Source organism: Nycticebus coucang, chromosome 9 (assembly GCF_027406575.1).
Source record: "Nycticebus coucang isolate mNycCou1 chromosome 9, mNycCou1.pri, whole genome shotgun sequence".
Taxonomy (NCBI): Eukaryota; Metazoa; Chordata; class Mammalia; order Primates; family Lorisidae; genus Nycticebus; species Nycticebus coucang.
This window is the reverse complement of record NC_069788.1, coordinates 110,305,694-110,333,225: the sequence shown is the minus strand read 5'-3', so window position 1 is coordinate 110,333,225 and position 27,532 is coordinate 110,305,694. Positions and strand designations below refer to the sequence as shown.

Genomic DNA, 27,532 nt, shown 5'->3' with positions numbered 1-27,532 from the left:
ATTTGAACCTGCCACCTCCGGCATATAGGGCTGGTGCCCTACTCCTTTGAGCCACAGGTGCCGCCCTGAGATTATCACTTTTTTTTTGTTGAGACAGAGTCTCACTCAAGTCACCCTGGGTAGCGTGCTGTGGTGTCATCATAACTTGTAGCAACCTTAAACTCCTGGGCTCAAGTGATCCTCTTGTCTCAGCCTCTTGAGTAGCTGGGATTATAGGTGTACACCACAATGCCCGACTAGTTTTTCTATTTTTAGAAGAGAGAGGGGGCTCACTCTTGCTCAGGCTGGTCTTGAACTCCTGAGCTCAAGCAATTTGCCTGCCTCAGCCTCTGAGTGCAAAGATTACAGATGTGAGCCACCATGCCCGCCCCATCACTTTATTCTTAAGTCAAATTCCATGGTCACTAACCAAAACTAGCATCCCAAAGAAATTCTAACTAGAGAAGTTCTGAAAATGTGGTTAGAACACCATTGTGGGTACTCACTTCATGGTTGATAATTCCAGACATGCACTGATTCAGACCCAGCTTGTTGAACTCATTGAGTCCACAGGCAAGCACTTTGCCTGACTGGGTCAGCAGAAATGTCCCATCACAGCCACATTGAACTGCAACAATAAGTAAGGCCTTAGGAACATCCACCTGCAAGAAAAAAATCAGAAGAGGAAATCCCAAATACACAATTCAGATTAGGAAAAAACCTTCACAATTTTTCAAAAGTAACACGCTGAATTTAGCAGAACGACTACAAGGAAGTAAGGACTGCTCTATTCTCTTCAGATTTGCCCAGCAGCTTAGAGGCTACTGTTTTCCACAGAGAGCTCAAGTTTTATATAAAGGAAAAGGCAATAGTTACAGTTAAGTAAACAGACAGCCCCAGTCAATATGTTTCAGTAATAATAGGTCCTACTTCCTAGGAAAAGTTGGGAAAGAAGAAGCTTCAATCCATTACTGATTTTGTCTTCTGAGATGGAAGGCTGCTTGACGGTTACAGAAGAAACACAATATCCCTGTAGGTCCCAATCTGGTCATTTTATGGGGGAGTTGACAGAATAGCAGCCACGACTTTCCAAATGCTCACATCCTTTTAAGCTAACTAGATAGGGCTGGAAAACGGTAGGGGTGACGAACATGTGGGGCCACAAATGGATGTGTGCAAAGCCTGAAACCTGGACCCTCAGTTTCTATGACAGCCTTTCCAGGAGGAAGGGAACGGGTATGAATCCCACTAATGATGCTCCCTACAACACACTATTCAATTTTTAAAGTGTGAATAAAAACTGGTAAATGGCATAGTTGGTTATAGCTAACCTTCCAGTGGGTAAGCCTGTGCTCTAGGATGGGTGTCAGAGAAATGTGACTGTGCTTGTCCCTCAACTGATTTCAGCTTCTGTGAGCCCTTCACAATGTCAGTGCTGGCAGTACTGACAGTAATCAGACATTATGTTTTATACAACATGTCCCTAAACAAAAACAATTTCATCTCGTGTTTGACTATAGAAACATGAGTTCTGAGGGAAAAATGGCTATACTGGGTTAAGAGACAGTTTACTGTTTTCTAATATCTTCTTCTCTTTTTTTTTGAGAGACAAGAGTCTCACTTTGTCACCCTCAGTAGAGTACCGTGGTGTCACGGCTCACAACAACCTCAAACTCTTGGGCTTAAGCGATTCTCTTGCCTCAGCCTCCCAAGTAGCTGGGACAATAGGCGCCCACCACAATGCCCGGCTATTTTTTAGAGACAGGGTCTTGCTGTGGCTCAAGCTGGTCTTGAACTTGTGAGCTCAGGCAATCCACCTGCCTCGGCCTCCCAAGTGTTGGGAATACAGGCATAAGCCCCTCTAATATCTTTTTGTATTTTCCAGATCCTGCTATGTTTTAACTTTTCTGCTGTCGCATTGATCTTGGCTCTCACCCCCAAGTAAGCTGTGACCACGTCCACAGTTGTTATACCTACTATTTCAACTTTCTATGACTCAGTCAGGTGATAAGACCACGTTGTGCTAAGTCAGAAATCCTAGATTGTCAGCCTCCCACACAGTATTTCCTGAAATAGGAAATATTTCAGAACAGTCAAGAAGACAAATTATTGGAGTCTCTGTGACTTAGGCTTTAGGAAGAAGCTGCTTCTGATTTTACCTTTTGTGGTGTATAATAATCCTCTTCTAAATCCAAACCCAGTCGTCCTGAAACACACATAAGAATGAATATCATTATAATGAGCACCTCTTCCCAGAAGATGTTCCATAAGATTCTCTTTTACTGAATAACGCTTCTTATATACAGGCTGCATGATGTGTTTAGGTGCATACAAGCTTCGAGTCAGGCTGTGCCCCTGGGAAGAAGTGGACAGAGACAAGGCTACCCCTACCATATTCGCCACAGCCCCAAGAATAGACTTCCTTGTTTCGTGTCAGAACCACCACATGATTATCTCCACAGGAGACCTGCTCCACTGGATTGCTGAGGAAGAAGTTCAGCTGCATGGGCTCTAGCACTTCCGGGCCAGCAACCTTGTCTACTCCCATGCAGCCATAATAATCGGACCCAAAGGCATACAGCTGACCCTCATCTGAAAAAGGAAGGAAAACAGAATCCGTCAAAGGACTTCATTATTTTATCCAATCAGAAAGCTGGGGAAGGCTAGAATGAGAACTACCCTGACCAAAGATCATGAATGAGGTGACTCCATCAGGAAAATCTGAAGGATAGACTGTATAAGTCTAGAGTTGTTGTAGTCAAGTGCACTATTAACATAATTATAATATAGTTTAAAAAATATTAAAAGGGCTTAAAATTTTACTGGAGTCACCTCTATTTCCCAGATAAAAACCAAGTGAGTAATGATAAGACTAAAACTAAATTTAGGTCTTGACTTTGATTTTGTGTTATCGATAACCTGAGGAGCTGGTGAGATCGTATTTCCCCCCAAAATGGGACACACATTTCTCCCAATCCTACCTCTTCTCTATTATCCACCTGCCTTCTCCTTACACACCACCCCAAGATACTATAGCACATTTGGCACATTGTTATTAATGTATATAATTATTCAATGTTTTTTGGTTCTTGGAATGTTATCTTTTGTTGTAAACCCCCAACAAAAATTACACAGCATTGAGCACAATACCCCACACTAAATACACTTAGATGCTTTCTGCTCATAGCTTACCTGTCACACAGAGAGTGAAGTCATCACCACATGACACCTGATGGATAGCTTTGCCTTGCAACTTTTCCACATGCTTTGGCTGTCGATAGGAGGCTTTGTCTCCATGGCCCAACTGACCGTGGAGTTTGGTACCGCCTTGCATGTTCTGTGAAATAAAGAGGTCTCGTTTTAACTTTTCATGCCAAAAGCTAATCTTCAATATGCCTTCATGTTAAGAAAAATAGAGAAAAAAACAAAGCTGGAAATTAAGAAATTAGAAAAAACTGGGTAAGGAAATTAAACATTTTAATGGTAGGTAGTATAAAAACCCTTGTCAAGAGGTAATGATTTTAAAAGTATCCAGACTGATATCCATCAGGACTTAAAGGATACATTCCCAATTTTGTCTTTATCATTCAAGTTATGGGTGATAACAAAAAAATTCTTCTTAGAGTCCAATCTGATTACTTTTACAAGAGTATAACCTCTTGGAAATCTGTACTAGACGTTCCTGTTTTTTGTTTTTTTGGAAAGTCTCGCTTTATCACCCTGGGTAGAGTACCATGGAGTCATAGCTCACAGCAACCTCAAACTCCTGGGCTCAAGTGATCCTTTTGCCTCAGCTTGCTAAATAGCTGGGACTACAAGTGTCTGACACTACACTTGGCTATTTTTAGAGATAGGGTCTTGTTCTTGCTCAGGCTGGTCTCGAACCTGTAAGCTCAGGCAATCCACCCCACTCAGCCTCCCAGAGTGCTAGGATTATAGCCATGAGCCACCACGCCTGGCCTGTACTAGAAGTTTTATACATTTTGGTCACAGTTTCCCTGAACCATAAAACAGTTATAAAGAATTTGTCTAGGGTGGCGCATATGGCTCAGTGAGTAGGGTGCCGGCCCCATATACCGAGGGTGGCGGGTTCAAACCCAGCCCCGGCCAAACTGCAACAAAAAAAAAATAGCCGGGCGTTGTGGTGGGCGCTTGTAGTCCTGGCTGCTCGGGAGGCTGAGGCAAGAGAATCACGTAAGCCCAAGAGCTGGAGGTTGCTGTGAGCCGTGTGACGCCACGGCACTCTACTGAGGGTGGTACAATGAGACTCTGTCTCTACGAGAAAAAAAAAAAAAAAAAAAAAGAATTTGGCTATATTGGCCAGGCGTGGTGGTTTATGCCTGTAATCCTAGCACTCTGGGAGGCTGAGGCAGGTGGATTGCCTGAGTTCATAGTTTCTAGACCAGCCTGAGCAAGAGCAAGACCCTGTCTCTAAAAATAGCTGAGTGCTGTGGCCGTTGCCTGCAGTCCCAGCTACTTGGGAAGCTGAGACAAAAGAATTCCTTGAGCCCAAGAGTTTGAGGTTGCTGTGAGCTATGATGCCAAGGCACTTTACTTTGTAAGGGCAACAAGGGAGATTGTCTCAAAAAAAAGAATCTGGCTATATCAAAGTGGCTGTTAAATAGCACTGAAAACAGTCCTCCACGACTTTTCAACAGTTTTTTTTTTTTTGTAGAGACAGTTTCACTTTAATGTGCTCGGTAAAGTGCCATGGCATCACACAGCTCAGAGCAACCTCCAACTCCTGGGCTTAAGCGATTCTCCTGCCTCAGCCCCTCGAGTAGCTGGGACTATAGGCGCCCGCCACAAAGCCCGGCTATTTTTTGTTGCAGTTTGGCGGGGGCTGGGTTTGAACCCTCCACCCTCAGCATATGGGGCCGGCGCCCTGCTCACTGAGCCACAGGCGCCGCCCGACTTTTCAACAGTTTTTTTTTTTTTTTTTTTTTTTTAATTTGGCCGGGGCTGGGTTTGAACCCACCACCTCCGGCATATGGGACCGGCACCCTACCCGCTGAGCCACAGGCGCCGCCCGACTTTTCAACAGTTTTAAAGATTACTTCATAGTTTTGTAAGTAATTCTTCCCACTCAATGATTTAATTACAAGTCCATATACAGTACACCTCCATAGTTGACCACCTCCTTAAGTTAACCTAATTTTCACAGACCAGGTGTGTACCATAGGTCTAGTTCCTTATGTTGTCCACTTCTGTATGTTGAACAGTTTGTTACAGTCCTTTGGGTAGTCAACTTACAGAGGTTCTGCTGTATAAGTTTTCTTTTTTTTTTTCTGTATAAGTTTTCAAGGCACTAATTTCACTCCACTTCTGATAGCTCCCTAGGGACTGGTGCTTCAAGGTACAGCGTTTTTAGGAAATAACAGCAAAATTCTCCACTCTACAGGTGTCTCAAAGGTTGACACCATACATATGGAAAATGGGAAACTGTAGCTAAATATATCTTTAGAAAATATTCATTACAAAATTTTACAAAGAGGTGGCAACACATAGAAAATATTTTGTAAAATTTTGTAATGAATTATTTTGTAAATAAAGGTACATTTAACAACAGATTTCTCATTTTCCCTATGAATGGCCACTTTGTGGACAACCTTTGGGACACTCTGTATAACAAAGGCTAAATCACTCATTCATTATTTCAGTCAACAGATAGTTGAGTGTCTACTCTCTCACATACTGGGGATAAAACAGTGAAGAAGACATATATATAGTTCTTGTCCCCAAGGAGACAAGGAGAAAGTATCTGAAATTACTGGAAAAACTAAGCTCCCTAAGAAACAGGAACCAAGGCCTAGGACAAGGAGGAGTAAAGAAAAAGCAGCCTGAAAGGAGCCTGAGAAGGCACAAAGGAACAGAAAGAAAGCCAAGAGAATCTGCTATCATGGAAGCCAAAGCTTCAGGGAAGGAATGCTCAACTGCATCAAGTGTTGCCCAGAGGTCAAGCTAGGTAAGGAATAAAAAGGATCTGTTTTATTTTAGTAATTTACATGTCATTTTGTCAAGACCAGTTTTAATTGTGTGACAGCGATGGAAGCAGCATTGCAGGTGAATGAAGAGAGAGTGGGGTTAAGAAGGTAAGAGTCAGAGTGGAATCTAGAGAGTAACAGAGGGAAATTCTATGTAAGCTACAACTAGCTATCATCAATCACTGTGGAGGTCAGAGGGTTCCTGATACGGTACAGTGCTTCCCATGTTTGCAGATATATTGGACAGACACCAGTTGCTCTGAACCTCATGGTAATAGAAGAGTAATTAAGTGACTTGTCTTAAATCATCCAGCTGTAAATGGGAAACCCTAGTCTCCAGGCTTCAAACCTAGGGCTCTTCTAATTTTCTCTCCTTCAATCATTCAGAAAATACTTACAGGTTACCTAATATGTACCAGGCCTTAGGGATACACCAGTAAACTAAACAGACAAAATCCTTGCTCTCCTAAGAGCTTCACCCCATACTGCCACTCCCTTAACATAGGTTCAACTAACAAAATGCATAAACATCCTGGGCCCAGTAAACAATGAGGCTTATAGCACTGCTCTAAAGAACTTAGCTTCCACTTACCACCCAGGTGTACAGTTCCTTCTCCACTGTGACCACAGCAAAGTGGGTATTCCCTGCACACACCTGCCGGGCACTACAGCCACTCTTGATGACATCCAGTCTCTGGGGGGTGGACTTTCCACCACCCCAAACATAGACTTCACTGGTTCGTGATGTTACCACAGCAATGGGTGCTTCAGTCACAGTACTTGACCTGCCAGCAACCCCAGAATAAAGGCACATTTAACATAAAAACAGTATCAAAGAAAAATGCTACCAGTTGGTTCCCTGAGAAGAACTGCCAGTTACGGTATGAGAAAGAGTGTTCTTTCTTTCTTGACAACTTTTCTCAACGCTCTATCACATAGCAGGCTTTGCAATTCCTGCCTGAGGGCTTCATCCCAGCTTTGCTAGATCAGATTCTGGTCTGATCCACAACACCAACACTTTCAACATTCATCGTGGTCATGATGGCTACTTAAGTGTGAGGGTTAAATTACAGCTTTCTCTCCTAAAAGAATGTTAAAGGCTACTAAAATCAAATAATGTATAAAACCAAGAAAGACCTCCCCTGTCCCCCTGGTAATTTAGGATACATTAGTCTTCAACAGTCTCTTGAGCATTACCTTGGTCTCTTTGTAGGTGCATTAAGCAGAGTGACTTTTTCCTCCATCTCTCTATCAAAAGAAAAGCAAGGAAACATGAATGAAATAATAGGTTTCCATATTGCAAGGGTATCTCTCTAATATATTTCACATATTTAATCTTCTTATAAACTATATACATTGTACAATATTATGTTTATGTAGCATTAAACAATTCCTTATATACCAAAGGGCCAGCAGTTTGAGGCCATTTGTTTTCTAAGAAATGGTCCAGTTTGGAACAGACAGCCTTGAGAACCTCTGATGCACCTGATGGATCCCTCCATTCAGTCTGCCCACTGACGCTCTAAGCTCAATATCTCCAAATCTGAGATCATTATCTTTCTCTCAAACCACCTTTTCTTTCTGATCCTCTGTTTCCATAACTGGCAATGCCTCTCCTCCATCCTCCCAATCAACTGGGTTTAAAAACTCAGTATCTCTGAGACTCTGTCTCAAGGGAAAAAAAAAAATTATCCATCAATGGGCCAGGCGCGGTGGCTCACAACTGTAATCTCAGCACTTGGGAGGCCCAGGCGGGTGGACTGCCTGAGCTCATATGTTCTAGACCAGCCTGAGCCAGAGGGAGACCTCATCTCTAAAAATAGTCAGGCATTGTGGCAGGTGCCTGTAGTTCCAGCTACTAGGGAAGCCGAGGCAAGATAATCGCTAAAAGATAATCGCTAAAGCCCAAGAGTGGGGGGGGGGGGGGAATCAATCAAAATATTTCTTTCTTTTTTTGAGACAAAGTCTTACTTTGTTGCCCTTGGTAGAATGCCATGGCATCATAGCTCACAGCAACCTCAAACTCCTGGGCTGAAGTGATTTGTTTGGATATTTGGAAGATATAAAAACAAGGAACTGTTAGGGAAGGAAGAAGGATGGTAAGGCAAAAATAGTATAATAGGATGAAATATAAATTAGAAAATTTAAGACAAAGAATACCCATTCTTTAAATTAAGGTTTGAAGCTGCCTACAGGAAGTGAGGGATAAAGGACATCCTTTCTATCTCTAGAGATCTCTAACATAGAATAAATCTCAGGAAATATTCTGTCAAGAATCAATAAAACTCAAAACTCCAGAAATGAGCAAAAGGTATCTGAAGAGGACTCCTCCAACTTCAACCTGCCATCCACACAAAGGCACTAAAAAACAAAGCCCCCATGTCTAATAACACTACTATCCACCAATCATTGAGCACCTTATACCAGACCCTGGGCTGATCACTTTCTATGCATGACCTTCTTTAATCTATCACTTTATCTCACTTTAGAGAGGAGAAAACTAAGAAATGGAGATGCTAAATACTTTGACAAAGACGACAGAACTCAGATGCAAACCTAAAGACGTCTGAGTCTCCCTTAATTACTATACTGTAATGCCTCAATTCTAAATTTAAACACTCACAGGTGGGGAAGTAGAGGGCTCTAGGGTCTCATCAGTACAAATTTTGAACAAAACAGCCTTAGCTAAGGAGATGAAAGTCAAGAGATATCCTCAAAGGCCTGGTGTGGTGGCTCACGCTTGAGCTCAAGAGTTTAAGACCAGCCTGAGCAAGAGTAAGACCCCATCTCTACTAAAAACAGAAAAACTAGCTGGGTGTTGTGGGTGCCTGTAGTCCCAACTACTCAGGAGGCTAAGGCAGGAAGATCACTTGAGCCCAAGAGTTTGAGGTTGCTGTGAGCTATGATGATGCCTCACCACTCTACCCAGGGTTACAGAGTGAGACTCTGTCTCAAAAAAAAAAAAAAAAAAAGAGTAAGAAATTAGCATTTAAGTGTCCAACTCAGAAAACACTACCCTTTCCTGTGGTCCTCTAATATGGCATCTCGTGGTCAACCAAGTCAGGAAAGACAACAGAGTGACTTCTTGGTACTTTACCTCCTGCGTTTCCTGAGAAGGGGGCGATCCAGAAGCTCATCTGCAGTGGGTCTCTGCTCAGGATCCTAAAAAGTAAAAACCAAGTTTGTTTTTACTAATGCAAATGGGTATATGGGATCTAAAGAACATTCTTACTTCTTGTAGAAGGCTGTAAGAACATTCATTACTTCTTGTAGAAGGCTGTAAGATAATTAATGAAAACCATTGTGTATTATCCTTTTGTTCCAAAAAATCGTAACTTCTCTTGTCATACTCCACGTTTCATGCTTCTCACCTCAGTTTCATTAACACTTACACATGAAAGATGTTTACAATGTACCTTCCTCACTGTTCAATTAGGTCAGTGGCTCTAAAACCTCAGTATATAGCATAGGAGAAATACCTGGGAAGCTTGTTACAAGTAAAGAGTTCTTGGCTTTATCCATAGAAATTCTGATCTAGTTGGTCTTGGGTAGGGCTCCAGAAATCTTCTTTTACTTATAAAACTTCCTCACTCCTTGTTAATATAATTCTGAAGTCAATGGTTCATGGACCATATTTTGAATAATACCAGAACTACATAGCAAAGGAACTATGAGATATGAAAAATATATATTAATATATTCTCTACAGTAGGAACTCTAAATCATCTTTGCCCATAGTTTTATAAAAATCACTATTTAGAAATTAATCTTAGCCATAAAATGGAGCACAATTTAAATGGCAAATCATTTCACAAATTACTATTTATAAAGTAAGAACCTTGTTCACTGCAGCACAAAACTGACATGAATTACCAATGCCTATTCTGGGTACAGCCACAAATACATCCTACCCCAGGAAAGTGAATGTGGTTTTGTATAATTTGTTTCGATGCCATACTCCAAACATGGAGGCTGGAGGGGAAATATGAAACTGAAATGAATAAATATGTCAATACCTACCTGGTCGAGGCATGCATGGACCATCTGGATCAATTCCAAAGAGTACTGGCTAGAATCAACTTCCATGGCTCGGATTCCTTGCACGATCTTCACACACAGGTTGAGTGGATTCTATGAGAAAATGATGACTGCATTGTTCCTGGTTATATAAAAATTATGTTATAATCTACCAGAAGGAGTTCTAAGATGTCTGTGACCATTATTTAAAGAACTGGCAATAGGTCTGCATTAGCTATCATTTCTTTTTATAACTATTAGTAAAAAAAAAAAAAAAACATTAGTATGCATTAGCAAGAAATGGTAGGGATGCATTGCTGCTATCAGATGGAATGAAACCAACTGATTAACATAAAGATTAAATCTATAAATGTGTGGCCAATACCAAATTACTCAGAGTACATTATAATGTAACCCTTCAACTGAAGCCCACGAAAAAGGAAAGCAAGATTAACCTTGCTTTTTCAGCTTCAAGTACCTCCCTTACAAACGAATTTGACTCCTAATTTGTATATCCTAGTAATGGCTTATACAGGCAATACCCTACTATTATAGTAATACCACTACCACCTTATTGAGACCACCATAAACTAGACAGGCACATTACATATACGATCTTTTTCATTTTCAGAAATACCATCTAAGAAGGTTATTGTCACTGTCAATTAGTACACGAGAAAAATGGGCTGAAATGATGTAAAGTAACTTGCCCCAAATCACACAGGTAGTAAAAATGGAGCCATACTGCAACTAAAATCTGACTCCAAAAGTCATTTTTATTCCACTATAATTTTTTTTTGAGACAGAATCCCACTCTTGTGGCCCAAACTAGAGTGTCACGGTGTCATACCTCACAGCAATCTCAGGATTAAGCAATTCTTCTGCCTCAGCTTTCTGAGTAGCTAGGACTACAGGCATGTGCCACCATGTCTGGCTAGTTTTTCTAGTAGAGGCAGGGTCTCGCTCTTGCTCAGGCTGGTCTCAAATTCCTGAGCTCAAGTAATCCACTTGCCTTGGCCTCACAGAGTGCTGGGATTATAGGCACAAGCCACTGTGCCCGGCCTCTTCCACTATATTATTTTGGAGAATTAGATGATATACCAAACCAAACTTCAGGATTTAGAAAAACAAATGGGAATTACGGAGAGTAAGATGGCTGATGAGAGATATCACTTGCTGGACTGACCCAGAATAAAGGAAGGTTTCAGTAAAAGCAGAGGGGAAAGGGGACATAGCTCAGATGTAGGTCACAGAAGTGCGAACCTCGTGGAGAAAAATTGTGAAGCAGAGAAGGAAGAAGATAAAGAAAAAAAGAATCAAACCCAGAGAGCCTAGGGGGCCCAGTGAAGGAGTAAAGAGGGAATTCTCCCTCCCACACTCCTATGGTGATCAATGGGCTACCAAATTACTTGGAAGCTTTCCTATTCCTATGAGCCCAAACACTATAGCGACCACGGAATTGTGGGGAGAACTTGTGTGATCACAGAGCTTAGACATTCCAAGTGAGGTTCCCCTAGAGCAGACATCCTTAAACTTTTTAAACAGGGGGCCAATTCACAGTCACTCAGACCCTTGGAGGTCCGAACTATAGTTTAAAAAAGAAAACTATGAACAAATTCCTATGCACACTGCACATATCTTATTTTGAAGTAAAAAACAAAATGGGAACAAATACAATTCACACCGCTTCATGTGGCCCACGGGCCACAGTTTGAGGACGCCTGCCCTAGAGGCTAGAGAGCCAGATTTCTTCAAAGTCTTATCCTTCCCCACCCCCTCCCTACCTACTGCAACCAGGAGAGCAACTTGAGTAAAGAATTTGGCAAGTGGCCATCTCTCCCCAGCTGTGTTCTCCAGTCTGAGGTTTCCACAGAGGGTAAGGCCAACACCTTTCTCTGTGGATCTGGGATGCCTGATCTGGGTGCTCCCTGCCTGCCAGCATTCTTTGGATCAGACATGCAGGCCAGATCCCATTCCCTCAGGACTCAAGTGGTTTGCTGGAGGACACAAAGGGGAGGCTTGAGAGCTGAACTAGGGAGGTGAGGGAGGCCATGTAGGTAGAAATGATGAGAGAATACTGTGGGGATCTGAAACATGATGATCTGGCATACTGCCCATCCCCCACAGGAAAGCTGCAAGGCTTGGCAGGGAAGCCCCCAGCCCACAGGGTCATAGTAATCAAGAGGTGTGTTCAGGCACCTGGGCTGTTGGGGAATTATGGCCCCCTTCCTAGTCTGGAGAGCCTGACTTGACCCTGCTCCCAGAAGCTTCCCCTAGTGGCCAGGAAAACAACCTCCGAACCTGGCCAAGGTTTTGCAAAGACTTCCAGGCTCACACAACCTAACCATGGCCCACCTCCACCCATCTCTGCTGTAGTAGGATCAATCAACCCCCTGGGAGCTAGAGCTCAAAGCCTGGTACATTCAAGTGCTCCACCTGAGGGACTAAACTAGAATTTATCACAGACACAAAAGAACATTTTGGCAGTTGGCTCTTTCCTGCAAGCATCAACCATTGACAGGGAGAATAACTCTATAGCTCATTACACCATCTACTAACTCAATGAAACAAGGTGAGGTTGATTCTTATAAGGATCACTCATCATCTCAGAGATTAAGCTGGGGTCCCAATATAATTCACAGCGCTGTAAGAGGTGAAGACAACAGGATAGAGGAAACCTGAGGGGATATTGCTTTTTAGGAGAGAAACGAAAGTTACAAGCAGGCTTGGTGGCCACAGGTCAGTGGTTTGGGCGCCAGCCACATACACTGGGGCTGGTGGGTTCCAACCTGGCCCGGGCCTGCTAAACAACAATGACAACTACAACAAAAAAATAGCCAGAGAAACTAGCCAACAAAAGAAAAAGGACTAAAATAAGCTTAATCAAAAGTGAAAACCGTGCCACTATAAGTGATAATGCAGAAATACAAAACATCAGCCATAAATACTACATAAATTTCTACTCACATAAACTAGAAAATGTAGAGGAAATGGACAAGTTCCTGGAAACATATAACCACCCAAGACTCAACCAGGAAGAAACGGACTCCTGAACAGACCAATAATGAACAGTATAATTGAAATAATAACAAAACACTCCCAGCAAAAAAAAAAAAAAAAAGCCCTGGACCAGATGGATTTACGGCTGAGTTCTATCAGACCTACAAAGAAGACCTGGTACCTATAAAATAAATTATTCCATAATATTGAGAAGGAATCCTCCTCAACTCATCATACAAAGCTAGGTCCACCTTGATACCAAAGACAGGAAAGGATACAACAAAAAAAGAAAACCACAGACCAATATCCCTTATGAGTACAGATGCAAAAAGCCTCAATAAAATTCAATAGCACAACAAAAATAATAGTAATAATCTACCAGGATCAAGTAGACTTCATCCCAGGCATGCAAGAATAGCTCACATACATAAATCAATAAAGATGATTCACCACATAAACAGAAGCAAAAACAAAGACCATATGATCATCTCAATAGATACAGAAAAAGCATCTGACAAAATCCAGCGCCCTTTCATCATAAAATGCCTCAACAAACTAAGCAAAGAAGGAACATATCTCAGAATTATAAAAGCCATATAAGACAAACCCACAGGCAACATCATACTTAATGGGTAAAAGTTAAAATAATAACTAATACGTGGAAGAAGACAAGAATGCCTATGGTCAACACTTCTATTCAACTTAGCGCTGGCAGTCCTAGCCAAAGCAATCAGGCAAGAAAAGAATATTAAGGGTATCCAAATTGAGAAAGAGGAGGTCAAACTATCACTCTTTGCTGATGATATGATCTTGTATTTAGAAAACCCCAAAGATTCCACCAAGAGTCTCCAGGAATTGATAGATAAATTCAGCAAAGTCTCAGGAAATGAAAAATCAATGTAATGTACATAAATCAGTAGCATTTCTATACACTAACAAAAGTCAAGGTGAGGTCAAATCAAAGACATAATATCATTCATAATAGCTGCAGAGAAAATAAAATCCCAGGGAATATACTTAACCAAGAAGGTGAAAAATCTCTATAGGGAAAACTAGGAAACTCTGAGGAAAGAAATCATAGAGGATACAACAAATGGGAAAACATATCAGTCTTACAGCTAGGTGGAATCAACATTGTTTTTTTTTTTTAATTTTTATTTTTAATTTCAGCTTGCTTGTTCATTCTTCTTCATTTGAAGTACTCTTTTTTTGTTGTTCATTTTCTTTCTTCTTTTTTTCAATGTTCTTCCTCTGGCAATGCTCTGTCCCGTTGCCTCCCCAGTAGCTGGGATTACAGATGTCCACCACAACATCTGGCTGTTTTTGATGTTAGTAGAGATGGGGTCTTACTCTGGCTCACTGTTGCTCATACTGGTCTTGAACCTCTGAGCTCAGGCAATCCACCCGTCTCGGCCTCCCACAGCGCTGGGACTACAGGCGTGAGCCACCATGCCTGGCCTCAACACTGGTTTTTGTTTTTGAGACAGAGTCTCTCTCCATGGCCCTGGGTTGAGTGCCATGGTGTCATAACTCACAATAACCTCAAACTCTTGGGGTCAAGTTATCCTCTTGCCTCAGCCTCCTGAGTAGGTGGGACTACAGGCACCTGCAAATACCTGGCTTGTTTTTCTCTTGCTCAGGCTGATCTTGAACTTTTGAGCTCAAGTGATCCACTCACTTTGGCCTCCCAGAGTGCTAGTATTACAGGAGTGAGCCACCATGCCCAGCCAATAGAATCAACATTGTTAAAATGGTCACACTAGCCAAATACAGTCCCCATCAAATTACCCAACTCACACTTTGGAACCTGAAAAGCCGCTCAAAACAGCCAAAGAAATCTTAAGCAAAAAGAACAAACCTGGAGGCATCACATAACCAGACTTCAAACTGTACTATAAGGCTTTAACAACCAAACAGCATGACATTGGTACAAAAATAGAGACACAGACAAATGGAACAGAACAGAGAACCAAGATATAAAATCATCTATCTATAATCAACTGATCTTTGACAAAGCAGACAACAACAAATACTGGGTATTAAAAGCCTTATTCAATAAATGGTGCTGGGAAAACTGGACAGCCACATGCAGAAGAATGAAACAGGACTGCAACCTCTCACCACTCACGAAAATTAATTCAAGATGGATAAAAGATTTAGACCTAAGACATGAAACCATAAGTATTCTAGAAGAAAATGCAGAGAAAACTCTTCTTGATATTGGGTGAGGCAAAGAATTTATGACTAAAACCTCATGTCTATCACAGCACCGACAAAAATTATTAAATGGACTTTGATTAAACTAAAAAGTTTCTGCACAGTCAAGGAAACAATCAACAGAAAACCTACAGAATGGGAGGAAACATTCACAAACTACACATCTGACAGAGGGCTAACAATCAGAATTTACAAAGTAAATCAGCAAGAAAAGAAAAACAACCTACCCTATTAAAAACTGGGCAAAAGATGTGAAGTGAAGATTCTCAAAAGAAAAGACAAATGGCCAATAAACATATGAAAAAATGCTTGATGTCAGTAATCATCAGGGAAATGCAAACCAAAACCACAATGAGCTATCACCTTACCCAAGTTAGAATAGCTTTTATTAAAAGTCCAAAACAGGGCGGCGCCTGTGGCTCAGTCGGTAAGGCGCCAGCCCCATATACCAAGGTGCCAGCCCCATATACCAAGGGTGGAGGGTTCAAACCCGGCCCCGGCCAAACTGCAACCAAAAAATAGCCGGACGTTGTGGCAGGCGCCTGTAGTCCCAGCTACTCGGGAGGCTGAGGCAAGAGAATCGCTTAAGCCCAGGAGTTGGAGGTTGCTATGAACTGTGTGATGCCACGGCATTCTACCGAGGGTCACCGAGGGCCATAAAGTGAGACTCTGTCTCTACAAAAAAAAAAAAAAAAAAAAAAAAGTCCAAAACAGATGCTGAGAGAAAGGAACACCTATATGCTATTGGTGGGATTGCAAATTAGTACAACAGCGAGGGAAAACAGTATGGAGATTCCTCAAAGAATAGGAGATTTTCCATTCAATCCAGCAATACCACCATTGGGTATTTACCCAGAAAAAAGGAAGACTGTTCATCAAAAAGACACTTGCATTCAAATGTTTGTTACAGCACAATTCACAATCACAAAGATGGAGTCAATTCAAGTGCCTATCAATTCATGAGTGGATTAATAAAATATGGTGTATGTATATCTGTGGAGTTCTTACTACTCAGCAATAAACAAAGATGAATTAATAATGCCTTTTGTGGCTCGGCACCCGTAGTTCAGTGGTTAGGCTGCCAGCCGCATGCTCCAGGGCTGATGGGTTCGAACCCATCTGGAGGTGCTAAACAACAATGACAACAACAACAACAAAACAGCCGGGTGTTGTGGCAGGCACGTGTAGTCCCAGCCACTTGGGAGGTGAAGGCAAGAGAATTGCTTAAGCCCAAGAGTTTGAGGTTGCTACAAGCTGTGACACCACGGCTCTCTACTAAGGGTGACGTAGTGAGACTCTGTCTCCAAAAAAAAACCCAAATAATAATAACAACACCCTTTGTAACAATTTGGATGGAATTGGAGACTATTCTCCTAAGTGAAGTATCTCAAGAATGGAAAAACAAATACTGCATGTACTCATTTTTAAATTAGAACTAACCAATATGTACACAGAGAGAAGTAAAACTCAGTGGAAGTCAACCAGGGGAAGAGGGCAGGAGGAGAGGGGAAAACAATCAACCTAATGGTACTATGAACACTATTTGAGTATGGGCACACGTCAACCATTACAAAAATGATCCAAAATGTCCATGTAGGCTGGGCATGGTGGCTCACTCTGGGAGGCCAAGGTGAGTGGATTGCCTAAGCTCACAGGTTGGAGACCAGCCTGAACCAGAGCGAGACCTCATCTTTAAAAAACAAAACCAGCCAGACATTATTGAGGGCACCTGTAGTCCCAGCTACTCAGGAGGCTGAGGCAAGAGAATCGCTTAAGCCCAAGAGTTTGAGGTTGCAGTGAGCTATGACGCCACAGTACTCTACCGAGCGTGACAAAGTCAGACTCCGTCTCAAAAAAAAAGAAAGAAAGAAAGAAGCTTAGGGATAAAGTTGATTTGTTTAGCCAAGTTAATCTATTTTCAAGGACGATGTGGGGACAATATACCAACTTACTGTAGCATCAAACGTTCTCTTTAGCGTAAGCAGTTCAAAAATGACGCAGCCTACCGCCCAGATATCAGACTTGAAATTGTATTTTACTCCTTGACAGAGCTCTGGAGACATATAATATGGGGTTCCCACAAGCTGAACAAGAAAGAAAACAGTCAAAGAATAACTTCCTTTTTGAGATAACTATATTAACATTTCAACAGCTAAATTAAATTTCTCAGGAACTAGTGATGACAACCATAAAATATTCATTAGCAGATTCCAGAATAGTTTTTATGACATGATGCTACTATGGGAAGAAATCTTTTTAATATCAAACCTCTTGGGCTGATTATAAAGGGACATATCTGTGACTGTGGTAACTTGAGGGGCTTTACACAATTAGGTCCACCAATGACTTTATACAGACAGATACATACTTAGTGAAGTTCACCAATGGAAAAAAACAAAACCAAACGTTGACAGTGGGGAGATAGTAACTGAATGAAAAGGTTAAACATTTTAACTAAAATACATACCAATAAAACTTCTTAAATGGACCAATGTGACATTTGTTAAACTTACAGAGCTAGTAAATTTTGTTTTGAATTTGAAAAAGATTTTCTGACTCTAAGAATGGATCTGGAAATAAAAATGTCCTGCAGCAGCACCTGTGGCTCAAAGGAGTAGGGTGCCAGGCCCATATGCTGGAGGTGGCGGGTTCAAACCCAGCCCGGGCCAAAAACTGCAAAAAAAAAAAAAAAAAAAGTCCTAAATAGAAATCATTTCTCTCCCAAGATTTGAGACAATGAATGCCACAGTAGTTCTAATAAAACTAATAACCATCTTTAATCAGCAAAGAATTCTCAGATGGCTTACACGGCATTTACAAATTTCCATATCATTCTTTCTTTGCATTTAATTGGCTAAAAAAGGTTAAATCTTGGTTTTATAAGATTGTTCTTGATAAGAAAAATCCATGTGAGGACATGATTGCTTCCTCAGAAGTTCAAACTGGCCAAAAACTGAGACTCTGAAGCAGTCTGCCAACCCATGTTGTCTAATTTACTTATAGGCATATCTTTTATTTATTTATTTTTTTTTATGCAGTTTTGGCCGGGGCTGGGTTTGAACCCGCCACCTTCGGCATATAGGGCCAGTGCCCTACTCCTGTGAGCTACAGGCGCCGCCCCTGGCATTTATCTTTTTTTTTTTAATTTTATTATTATTTTTTTTGTAGAGACAGAGTCTCACTTTACCGCCCTCGGTAGAGTGCCATGTCGTCACAGGACTCACAGCCACCTCCAGCTCTTGGGCTTCCGCGATTCTCCCGCCTCAGCCTCCCAAGCGGCTGGGACTACAGGCGCCCGCCACAATGCCCAGCTATTTTTTTGTTGCAGTTTGGCCGGGGCTGGGTTTGAACCCGCCACCCTCGGTATATGGGGCCGGCGCCCTACTCACTGAGCCACAGGCACCACCCCCTGGCATATCTTGACATTGTCAAAAAACATCATCAGGATGAAATTAATTTTATTAACTTACATTTTTAAGTTCTTTTAAGGACAGAATATTGTGAAACTAGAATAATAATTAATTGGGTTTTATAATTCCTAAGAGGATAAGATCACTGTCCTAAAGATTAGCTTATATCTTTCTCAAATCAGGTTGGAGTATGTATGATATTAAGGATCAAATTGTTCTCTGGCCATTAGCCTTTATTTGTAATATAGGCTCGTCTTTGAATCAGAAGAAGCATTCAAAGGAAACACAGAAAGAGAAGTCTGACACCTTGAACTCAAGCATTAAATAACAGATAAAGCAAAGTCTACTAGAGATCATAGGTTGGAAGAAACAGTAAAGCATTTTGCTGCTTTTAGAAAAGTCTGACTCAGTGCAAGAAAGAACTATGAAGTCAGAACTGTGATGTGGACAATGACTCTTGAAAGAACGTCTGACCATGTAAATGCCTACAAATGAGCCTAGGAAAAAAGACTTCTAAAGACTTGCATTATAAGAGAACTTGTAAGAACACTGAGAAAAGTGTATAAGATTTAGGGGGTATAGTTATATCTCTCAATGCTAGAAAGGAAAAGAAACAAAAATTAAGTGAAGTCCAAAACATACTTACCGTTTCAGCCATGGAATACTCAGAATTAAGTTTCTTTGCTAGGCCATAATCTCCAAGTTTTATCAGGTTTGCCTTGGTCAGAAAAATATTTAATGTCTTTATGTCTCTGAAAAAAAGATGCTGCATATTAACCCTGTATACTTAACTCTTTTATTTTGTTGCCCACTCTGCCAAGTATTACTAAAGAATAAAAGTGAGTATGTTACCACTGCTCAGATTCTGTTACAGGGTTCTAAATGTACCAAACAGTGGTCACCACTTTCACATGCAGTTTTATTGTAGAGAGAACTTAAGGAAGGGAGTAAAGGGAGAGAATTAACTTCATCTTCTATGGCTTCCTAGCACAGAAATGTCCCCCAAACCCCTGAAGCCATTAGGAAAAGTTGAGGGATGAGACAAGACAAATGGTGCTCCAGGTAACCATAATTCCTATAAGACACATTACCCCTTCAACTAGCACTTATGCCTCGAATTAAGTGATATCAAGGCAATTTTAACTCTGGGTTGGTGTCAAAGTTTCAATCTGCTCAAGAGAAGGAGCTGCATATCCCAGCAACAACATGACTAGCCTCTTTAGATCATCTAAATAAAATCATTGGCTATTTTTCTAATGATGAATTAATCACATGTAAAACAAAATAAACTCTGCCTGGTTCACTTTGGCTTCCTTTCTTGAAAGATGTGAATAAACGATAACAATATATTTTGTTGCTTTTTCTTCCTTTTTTTTCCCCTGAGATAGTATCTCACTTTGTCACCCTGGGTAGAGTGCTCTAGTGTCATAGCTCACAGCAACCTCAAACTCTCAGGCTCAAGCAATTCTCTTGCCTCAGCTTCCCCAGTAGCTGGGACCACAAGCACCCACCACAATGCTCCGCTCTTTTTAGAGACTGGATCTCACTCTTGCTCAGGCTGGTCTCGAACTCCTGAGCTCAAACAATCTACCTGACTCTGCCTCCCAAAGTGCTAGGATATAAGTGTGAGCCACTGCGCCCGCCTACTTTATTACTTTTTCAAAAGAAAATTACAACATGCAACAGAAGCCATTTAATAGGTATCAAGAAATAGATGATAGGTTTGGAAGCCGTAGCACAGTGGTTATGGTGCCTGCCACATACACCAAGGCTGGCTGGTTCAAACTCAGTCCAGGCCAGCTAAGCAACAATGACAATTGCAACAGAAAAATAGCTGGGTGTTGTGGCAGGCACCTGAAGTCCCAGCTACTTGGGAGGCTGAGGCAAGAGAATCGCTTAAGCCCAAGAGTTTGAGGTTGCTGTGAGTTGTGACGCCACAGCACTCTACCGATGGTGACATAGTGAGACTCTGTCTCAAAAAAAAGAAAGAAATAGATGATAACTAAATGAATAAATCAACTAAAAAGAAACTCTAGTATATTATGGTTAATTGCTGGAATGGTCAATGACTCACTTAAGAAGGGTACAATAATGTAAAAATGTTTTTATAATGGTTCTCTTCTAAAGAGAGAAATGAACAGAAAATTCTTTTTATCCCCAAAGACCTGCCAAATTTGTACAATTAAATGTACATCTACAAAATAAATAGGCTTTTATTTAACTTTAAAAAACTTGGTTATAGAATTAAAAACAATTACCAATTAGTATTGTTCAGAGATAACATTTACTGTAAATTCCAACCAAACTAATATTACTTCTGATAGTGCCTTCTAGGCTTTATGATGAATTAACAAACTGAACTCTAAAGTATCTGTAAAAGAAAAGGCTGAGTGGTACTCAGCTATTGAGGAGATTCTTCCTAGATCACAAACATAGTTTCACCTCAAGAAGTGAGGATAACATCCCTTATTACTTACTCTTTCCTTTCCTAATCATATCAATGGAAAAATTAAGACTGCTTAATAAGGAAAATAAAAGTGCTGATAGGATGTACCCAGGTTGGGGGTTGGATTGGTGGGAAGGAATTTAACACATAAATTTTTTACTGATTACCTATGAAGGATCCCAGCTTTATGGATACAGCTCACTGCTGAAACAATCTGAAATAGGTACCACACCACCATCTGCAGAGACAAAATAAATTATGCTTAGATTAGAAATAAAAAGCTTCACTTAATTAAACACACACACACATAAACAAAACAAAGGAAGCTGAAACCAGAGGTTTCAACGTGATTTAACTTTTAGGTTTTACTTGTAAGGTTGAGTAGGCAAAGAAAAGTGTAGGGGTAAAAAAACCCAACAGGTTATCATAAAATAATTGCAATGTCAATATGAAATATAGTATGGTGAAGCAGATTTGTGGAAAGAAACCAAGGAAGAATGCAAAGGTATATAAAACCGGGCATACCAGTATGCAGTAACAGAACCAGGAAAGAAAGCCCATAGAGAATCATGATGTGGAGGTAAAACATTTAGGAAGCACTAGAGAAAGTTTCCTTGTTAGAGGTTTCCTTTCTCATGAATGTCAGAGCCAGGGAGGAGTCTGAACGAAAGGAAAAAAACACTCTTCACTGTCTGAAGAGTAAACACAGAATTAGAATATAAGAATCACAACATTGTAATTCTAGCTTCCTTCCATAGAAATAGGAATTACCTCTTCCTCAAACAACTTGTCCTTCTGACGAAGGATTTTGTCATACAGGTTCCCTCCTGGAATTAAACAAGAGACAGGGTTAAATTTCTTAACAGAGATCAAAGCTTGGATCTTATATCTAAAAGGGTTTTGTTTTGAGACAGGGTCTCACTCTGTCACCCAAGCTGGAGTGCTGTGGGCGATCACAGCTCACAGCAACCTCAAAGGCTCAAGCGATCCTCTGGCCTCAGCCTCCTGAGTTCTACTAGGGTTTTAACAAGCGATCCAAGGAAATGAAGGATTCTGCTTTCTCTCCATAGGAAACTACTTCTTCCCTCTTGGCTTTCAGAAAAAATGTGACTAAAGACCATCCCTGTAGCTGTAGATCCCAATTAGCAAAATATCTTCAAAATCAGACGATTTACCTTTCCCAAGTTTCTATTAAGGAATCTGTAATATTTTTATAACAATTCTCTCAGTGTGACTAATAGAACATCTGGATTATACCTGTGATGCAATGTTTTGTATGTACAGGATGTATATAAACAAATTTTTTTTCTTTCTACTTTACACTGAAAACTTTTCCCTCAATTTAGGGTCAATCCCTAGATTGTTTCCAATAACTACTCCCTTTATTAACTCCTTCCTATGAAGTAAGTATGAATTTGCTTCTGTCTTTCCTTTAGAAAATAATACAAACTGCAAGTGATCACGGTTCATCTTACTTCCCACCTACAATTATAACTCACACTTTAGTCCTGGCTAAGTTTTTACAACTTATCTTCCCTGAAATTTAATATCTCTGAATTTCAATGAACGTACCATTTCCTCTAGTTCCTCCTAACTACAAAGGACATTAACTACTCAAGGCTTTGCTACTTCATTGATCCTGATCAGAACCAGAAACAATCATGATATACACGAGTCTAGACAAGAAAGTTCTAAGCAAAGAATACATCGGGACTTCTTTCTGTAGTTCAGGGAAAGGGCTTTGGGGGGTTCTCTGTGAGATAAAGATAACGATAAAGACAACAGCTAGTGTAGCAGGCATTCAACACTTGTATATATATATATACCAAGTACTGTGCTATAGGCTTTACATATTCATTTAATACGACTTTAGGAAGCAGCTACTGTTATCAAATTTATTTAAAAATGAAGAAACTGAGGCACAGAGAAGCTTCTTGCTTAAGGTTATAGTGCTAGAAAGCAGAAGAAATTGGGATATGCGTTCACAGCCTATTTTCTTTTTTTTTTTTTTTTGTAGAGACAGAGTTTCGCTTTATTGCCCTCGGTAGAGTGCTGTGGCGTCACACAGCTCACAGCAACCTCCAACTCCTGGGCTTAGGCGATTCTCCTGCCTTAGCCTCCCGAGCAGCTGGGACTACAGGCGCCTGCCACAACGCCTGGCTATTTTTTTGTTGCAGTTTGGCCGGGGCTGGGTTTGAATCCGCCACCCTCGGTATATGGGGCCGGCGCCCTACTCACTGAGCCACAGGCACGGCCCCACAGCCTATTTTCTTAACAACTAGACAATAATGCTACCATACAAGCAAAATGATCCCAAAAAATCAGAGACCAGATAAATAAGGCCATGCTTTCTACATGTCATTTTTCTTTATTTTTTTTTTTTTTGGTAGAGACAGTCTCACTTTTCGGCCCTCAGTAGAGTGCCGTGGCCTCACACAGCTCACAGCAACCTCCAACTCCTGGGCTTAAGCCATTCTCTTGCCTCAGCCTCCCGAGTAGCTGGGACTACAGGCGCCCGCCACAACGCCCGGCTATTTTTTGGTTACAGTTTGGCTGGGGTGGGTTTGAAACCGCCACCCTCGGTATATGGGGCCGGCGCCTTACCAACTGAGCCACAGGCGCTGCCCTCTACATGTCATTTTTATTTAGTTAGAATTTTGGGGCTACTTTTCTTTTTTCTTTTTGTGGCAGAGTCTCACTATGTTGCCCTCAGTAGAGTGCCAGAGAGTCCCAGCTCACAGCAACTTCAAATTCTTGGGCTTAAGCAATTCTCTTGCCTCAGCCTCCCAAGTAGTTGGGACTGCAGGTGCCTGCCACAACACCTGGCTAATTTTTTGTTGTAGTTGTCATTGTTCTTTGGCAGGCCCAGCCCCGGTGTATATGGCCAGAGCCCTAGCCACTGAGCTACAGAAGCCAAGCCTTTGGGGCCACTTTTCAACAAGACAATTTTAGCTGAAGGCAATACAAGTAAATACTAGGTATTATCTATAAGATTTCATTTTTGAAAAAAAAAAAAAAAAAAAAGATTTCGTTAATGGCTGGGCCTGGTGGTTCACACCTGTAATCCTAGCACTCTGGAAGGCCAAGGCAAGCGGACTGCTTGAACTCAGGAGTTTGAGACCAGCCTGAGCAAGAGTGAGGCCTCATCTCTACTAAAAACAGAAACGTTGAGTCAGGTGTTGTGGCAGGTAGTAGTCCTATCTACTAAGGAGGCTAAGGAAGGAGGATGGCTTGTGACGAGGAGTTTGAGGTTGCTGTGAGCTAGGCATTCATGCCTGGGCAACAGAATGAGACTGTGTTTCAAAAAAAAAAAAAAAAAAATTTTTATTCAATATTGTGCCTGGCTTGGTGCCAAAAACAAGTGTCAGAAAAGAAATCATCTTGGCTCGGTGCCTGTGGCTCAAGTGGCTAAGGCGCCAGCCACATACACCTGAGCTGGCGGGTTCAAATCCAGCCTGGGCCTGCCAAACAATGACAGCTGCAACCAAAAAATAGCCGGGTGTTGTGGTGGGTGCCTGTAGTCCCAGCTACATGGGAGGCGGAGGCAGGAGAATGGCTTGAGCCCAGGAATTGGAGGTTGCTGTGAGCTGTGATGCCACAGCACTCTACCCAGAGGGACAGCTTGAGGCTCTGTCTCAAAAAAAAAAAAAAAAATTGTGCCTAATGGCTAACTAAAGTCATTTCATGAGGTAAAACCTTGAAAAATAAGTGTAAAATCTAACTGAAGAAAAAATTTGAAGACAGAACTATAATCACAAGAGAGAATTTGAGTATGCAGGGGAAAGTCCCTCCCTTTATTTTGTGTATCACTTCAAAACTCTGCAAAGCCACAGGACACAATTATAGGAGGACTCTACCTAACAAATGCAAATATTTTGACCTAATTCATTGTACATCAAATTAACTTGAAACAATAAATAAATGAGTCATGTTTACCTAAAAAACAAAAACAAACAAAATAACCTCTCTAAAGCCTGAAATATTTCTCTTAAACTTCAGACATACATTTAACATTTTTATCACTGTATATGCCTTTTCTTGTACCCTCCCCCTTAAAGTAAGTATGAGCCTTTGTTCTGCCTGAGGAAGTTCCATTGAATTCTACCTTACCATTACAATATTCCAGCTCAATCAGTAGGGTGGTATTATCCATGAAGTGATTGTAGTAGGCGATAATGTTGTCGTGCTGCAGCAGGGCTAGAATAACAATCTCATTCAAGGCATCACGACGTTCTTTCTCAGACAGGCGGGTCAAATCAACTTCCTTCCACACAACCAGTGAGTCATCCTACAACACAATGACAGAGGTATTGTGCTTTCCTCCTGCCTGGCAGCAACCGAATTCACACCCTCATCTCTAAACCTAGAAAGAAAACTTCCTAGAGGGGCAGAGACTGACTCCTTTTTTTTCTTTACACAGATTTTAGTTACAGGTTCTGTGTACAATTGAATGTTATAGGTTATTACAAGCCTGGGGAAAGGAAAGCATCAAGATGTTATTTTGTTGCTACACTTAATTTGTATGATGTCAGTTCCAGGTAAAAGTATGGGTTGGGAGTAGATCTCAAAGACTTGATATCAACACACTATGATAGACTGCTAGTCATGATGGGGATGGTAGGACTAGAATACTGAAGGAGTAGAGAACTGAAGAGCAGTTGTCAATAGCTGACTATAGATTACTATACAATTAAAATACTAAACTTGCCTCTAATTTTATAAATTTAGACTCCTAAAGCAATTTTTATTTATCCTTTCTTGTTAATAACTGTCATGTCCCATTTTGCAACTCTGTAATCTCCTGTCACACTTTTATTATCACTTCCTCTTATTCAGGAACTGACCTAAAACTCCCAATGTTGACTCTCTTATAGGCATATTTAGTTCTTTACTGTCACAGGAGCAGCCCTACCTATATAATCCTCCCCATCCTTTTCAATGCCTCTTCATGACCATTAATTGTTTGAAAACAACTGAGGAATCTTTTACTATACATTTATTCAATGTAACCATTCCCTTAATTTTCAGAGCTCATACACTAAAATGATACTTGTTGATTATTTTAATTTACATATAAATACAACTTAAATGCTCTTCGTTTACTAACATGATTAGCTCATTTTCCCATTGAAATATAAACTTCTAGAGGAAAAGGGTTGCTTCTAATCAAATCTTTGTAAATTCACAGAGCTAATAAATATTTGCTGATCTGGATAATACTATGTAGTTCTGGGAAAGTGGAATCAAGCTGAACTCAAAACAAACCTAGTAATCAAGTTCAAGAGGACAACTATGAAAGGCACAGGCAAAAGGATGTGAGACTTTAGTTCGAATCCAAAAGTAGGAATATCAATCTTATCTCTTCTTTCTCATAGAGTGCAAATTAAGAAAACAGACTACTAAAAATAACTAACACCATACATTAATCTGGCATTAGGATAAAAATGAACACTTCAAAATATTCTCTTGCAACCATCTCTCTCCTCCATCTTTCAGCCTTCAAAGAATGCTGGCTTAGAACACACACCAGAACTGCCAATAAGAATACTGATGGATGGGCGGCTCCTGTGGCTCAAGGAGTAGGGCGCCAGTCCCATATGCCAGAGGTGGCGGGTTCAAACCTAGCCCTGGCCAAAAACCAAAAAAAACAAAAACAAAAGAATACTGATGGATGAATCAACTTAAGCGACTCCAGCAAGTTCTCATTACCCCAAAGCCAGACTTTTAGGACTTTAGTGATCAAATCCAGTTTATGGTTAGTTTTTGAACGTAGAACTACCGTAGTGCAGGATTCTAGATTAGCATACATTCTTAACTTGGGATTTAGTGACCCGTGGATTTCTCCCAAGATGTGCATATGTACAAAAGTAGATGGAAGCGGGGAAGATAACTTTTCTTACGTCAGGTTCTCAAAGAGATCCTTGTCCCACCAAAAGTTTAGAACTAATGGCTTAGAATATACCAGTAAAGTACTTCCCATGCATAAATCCTGCAGGATTAACACTGACAAAGAAACTGACACACAATGATCTTCCAAGAAGAGCCTCCAATTGAGCGATCACATCTGAACTTAATGACAATGACAGTGGAGTTACCACTGTTGTAGGAATTTGGAAGCTATAACTTTGTATCCCTCCACCCTCATCTTGAAGAGGATGGAAGTTTGGCAATAGCATGAAAGGAAGTAAGTTTTGGCAATATCTCACATTTGTTAACTAATATTACACTCTGCAAAGCATCTTTGTTGGATTCTCAGGATAACCTTTAAAAAAAAAATTTAAGGTAATTACCACTAAGCCCATTTTCCTTGTCCACAGACAGGGAAGAAGCTCAGAAATGGTTCGGTGACTTGCTCAGTTCGCCAAATTAAACAAAAAGACTAGTAAAACCATGCTCTAACCAATTGCCAGTGCAAGTGAGTTGGAAGAGCGGTGGAGAAGACGTGAGACATATGCCCTACGGGCGCCTAAACACCTCAG

The 27,532-nt window shown here is 40.9% G+C and overlaps 1 protein-coding gene across 3 annotated transcripts in view; it reads right to left on the bottom strand.

The window, feature by feature from the left end:
* Positions 1-27,532, bottom strand: part of NEK9 (NIMA related kinase 9) — a 48,626-nt gene that overhangs the window by 20,629 nt on the left and 465 nt on the right. The window contains exons 1-14 of one of the 3 annotated variants that reach the window (XM_053602411.1): positions 27,344-27,529; positions 25,164-25,341; positions 21,825-21,880; positions 21,221-21,291; positions 19,254-19,359; positions 17,150-17,281; positions 9,984-10,094; positions 9,061-9,125; positions 7,161-7,211; positions 6,556-6,748; positions 3,172-3,316; positions 2,371-2,571; positions 2,139-2,185; positions 486-641 (exon numbers count right to left, since the gene is read on the bottom strand). In XM_053602411.1, the coding sequence (XP_053458386.1) occupies positions 486-641; positions 2,139-2,185; positions 2,371-2,571; positions 3,172-3,316; positions 6,556-6,748; positions 7,161-7,211; positions 9,061-9,125; positions 9,984-10,094; positions 17,150-17,281; positions 19,254-19,359; positions 21,221-21,291; positions 21,825-21,880; positions 25,164-25,341; positions 27,344-27,355 (1,524 nt within the window). In that variant the 5' untranslated portion in view covers positions 27,356-27,529. Of the gene's footprint in view, positions 1-485; positions 642-2,138; positions 2,192-2,340; positions 2,572-3,171; positions 3,317-6,555; positions 6,749-7,160; positions 7,212-9,060; positions 9,126-9,983; positions 10,095-17,149; positions 17,282-19,253; positions 19,360-21,220; positions 21,292-21,824; positions 21,881-25,163; positions 25,342-27,343; positions 27,530-27,532 lie in introns of those variants that run through there. The other 2 variants (XM_053602412.1, XM_053602410.1) reach the window with 2 other exon arrangements.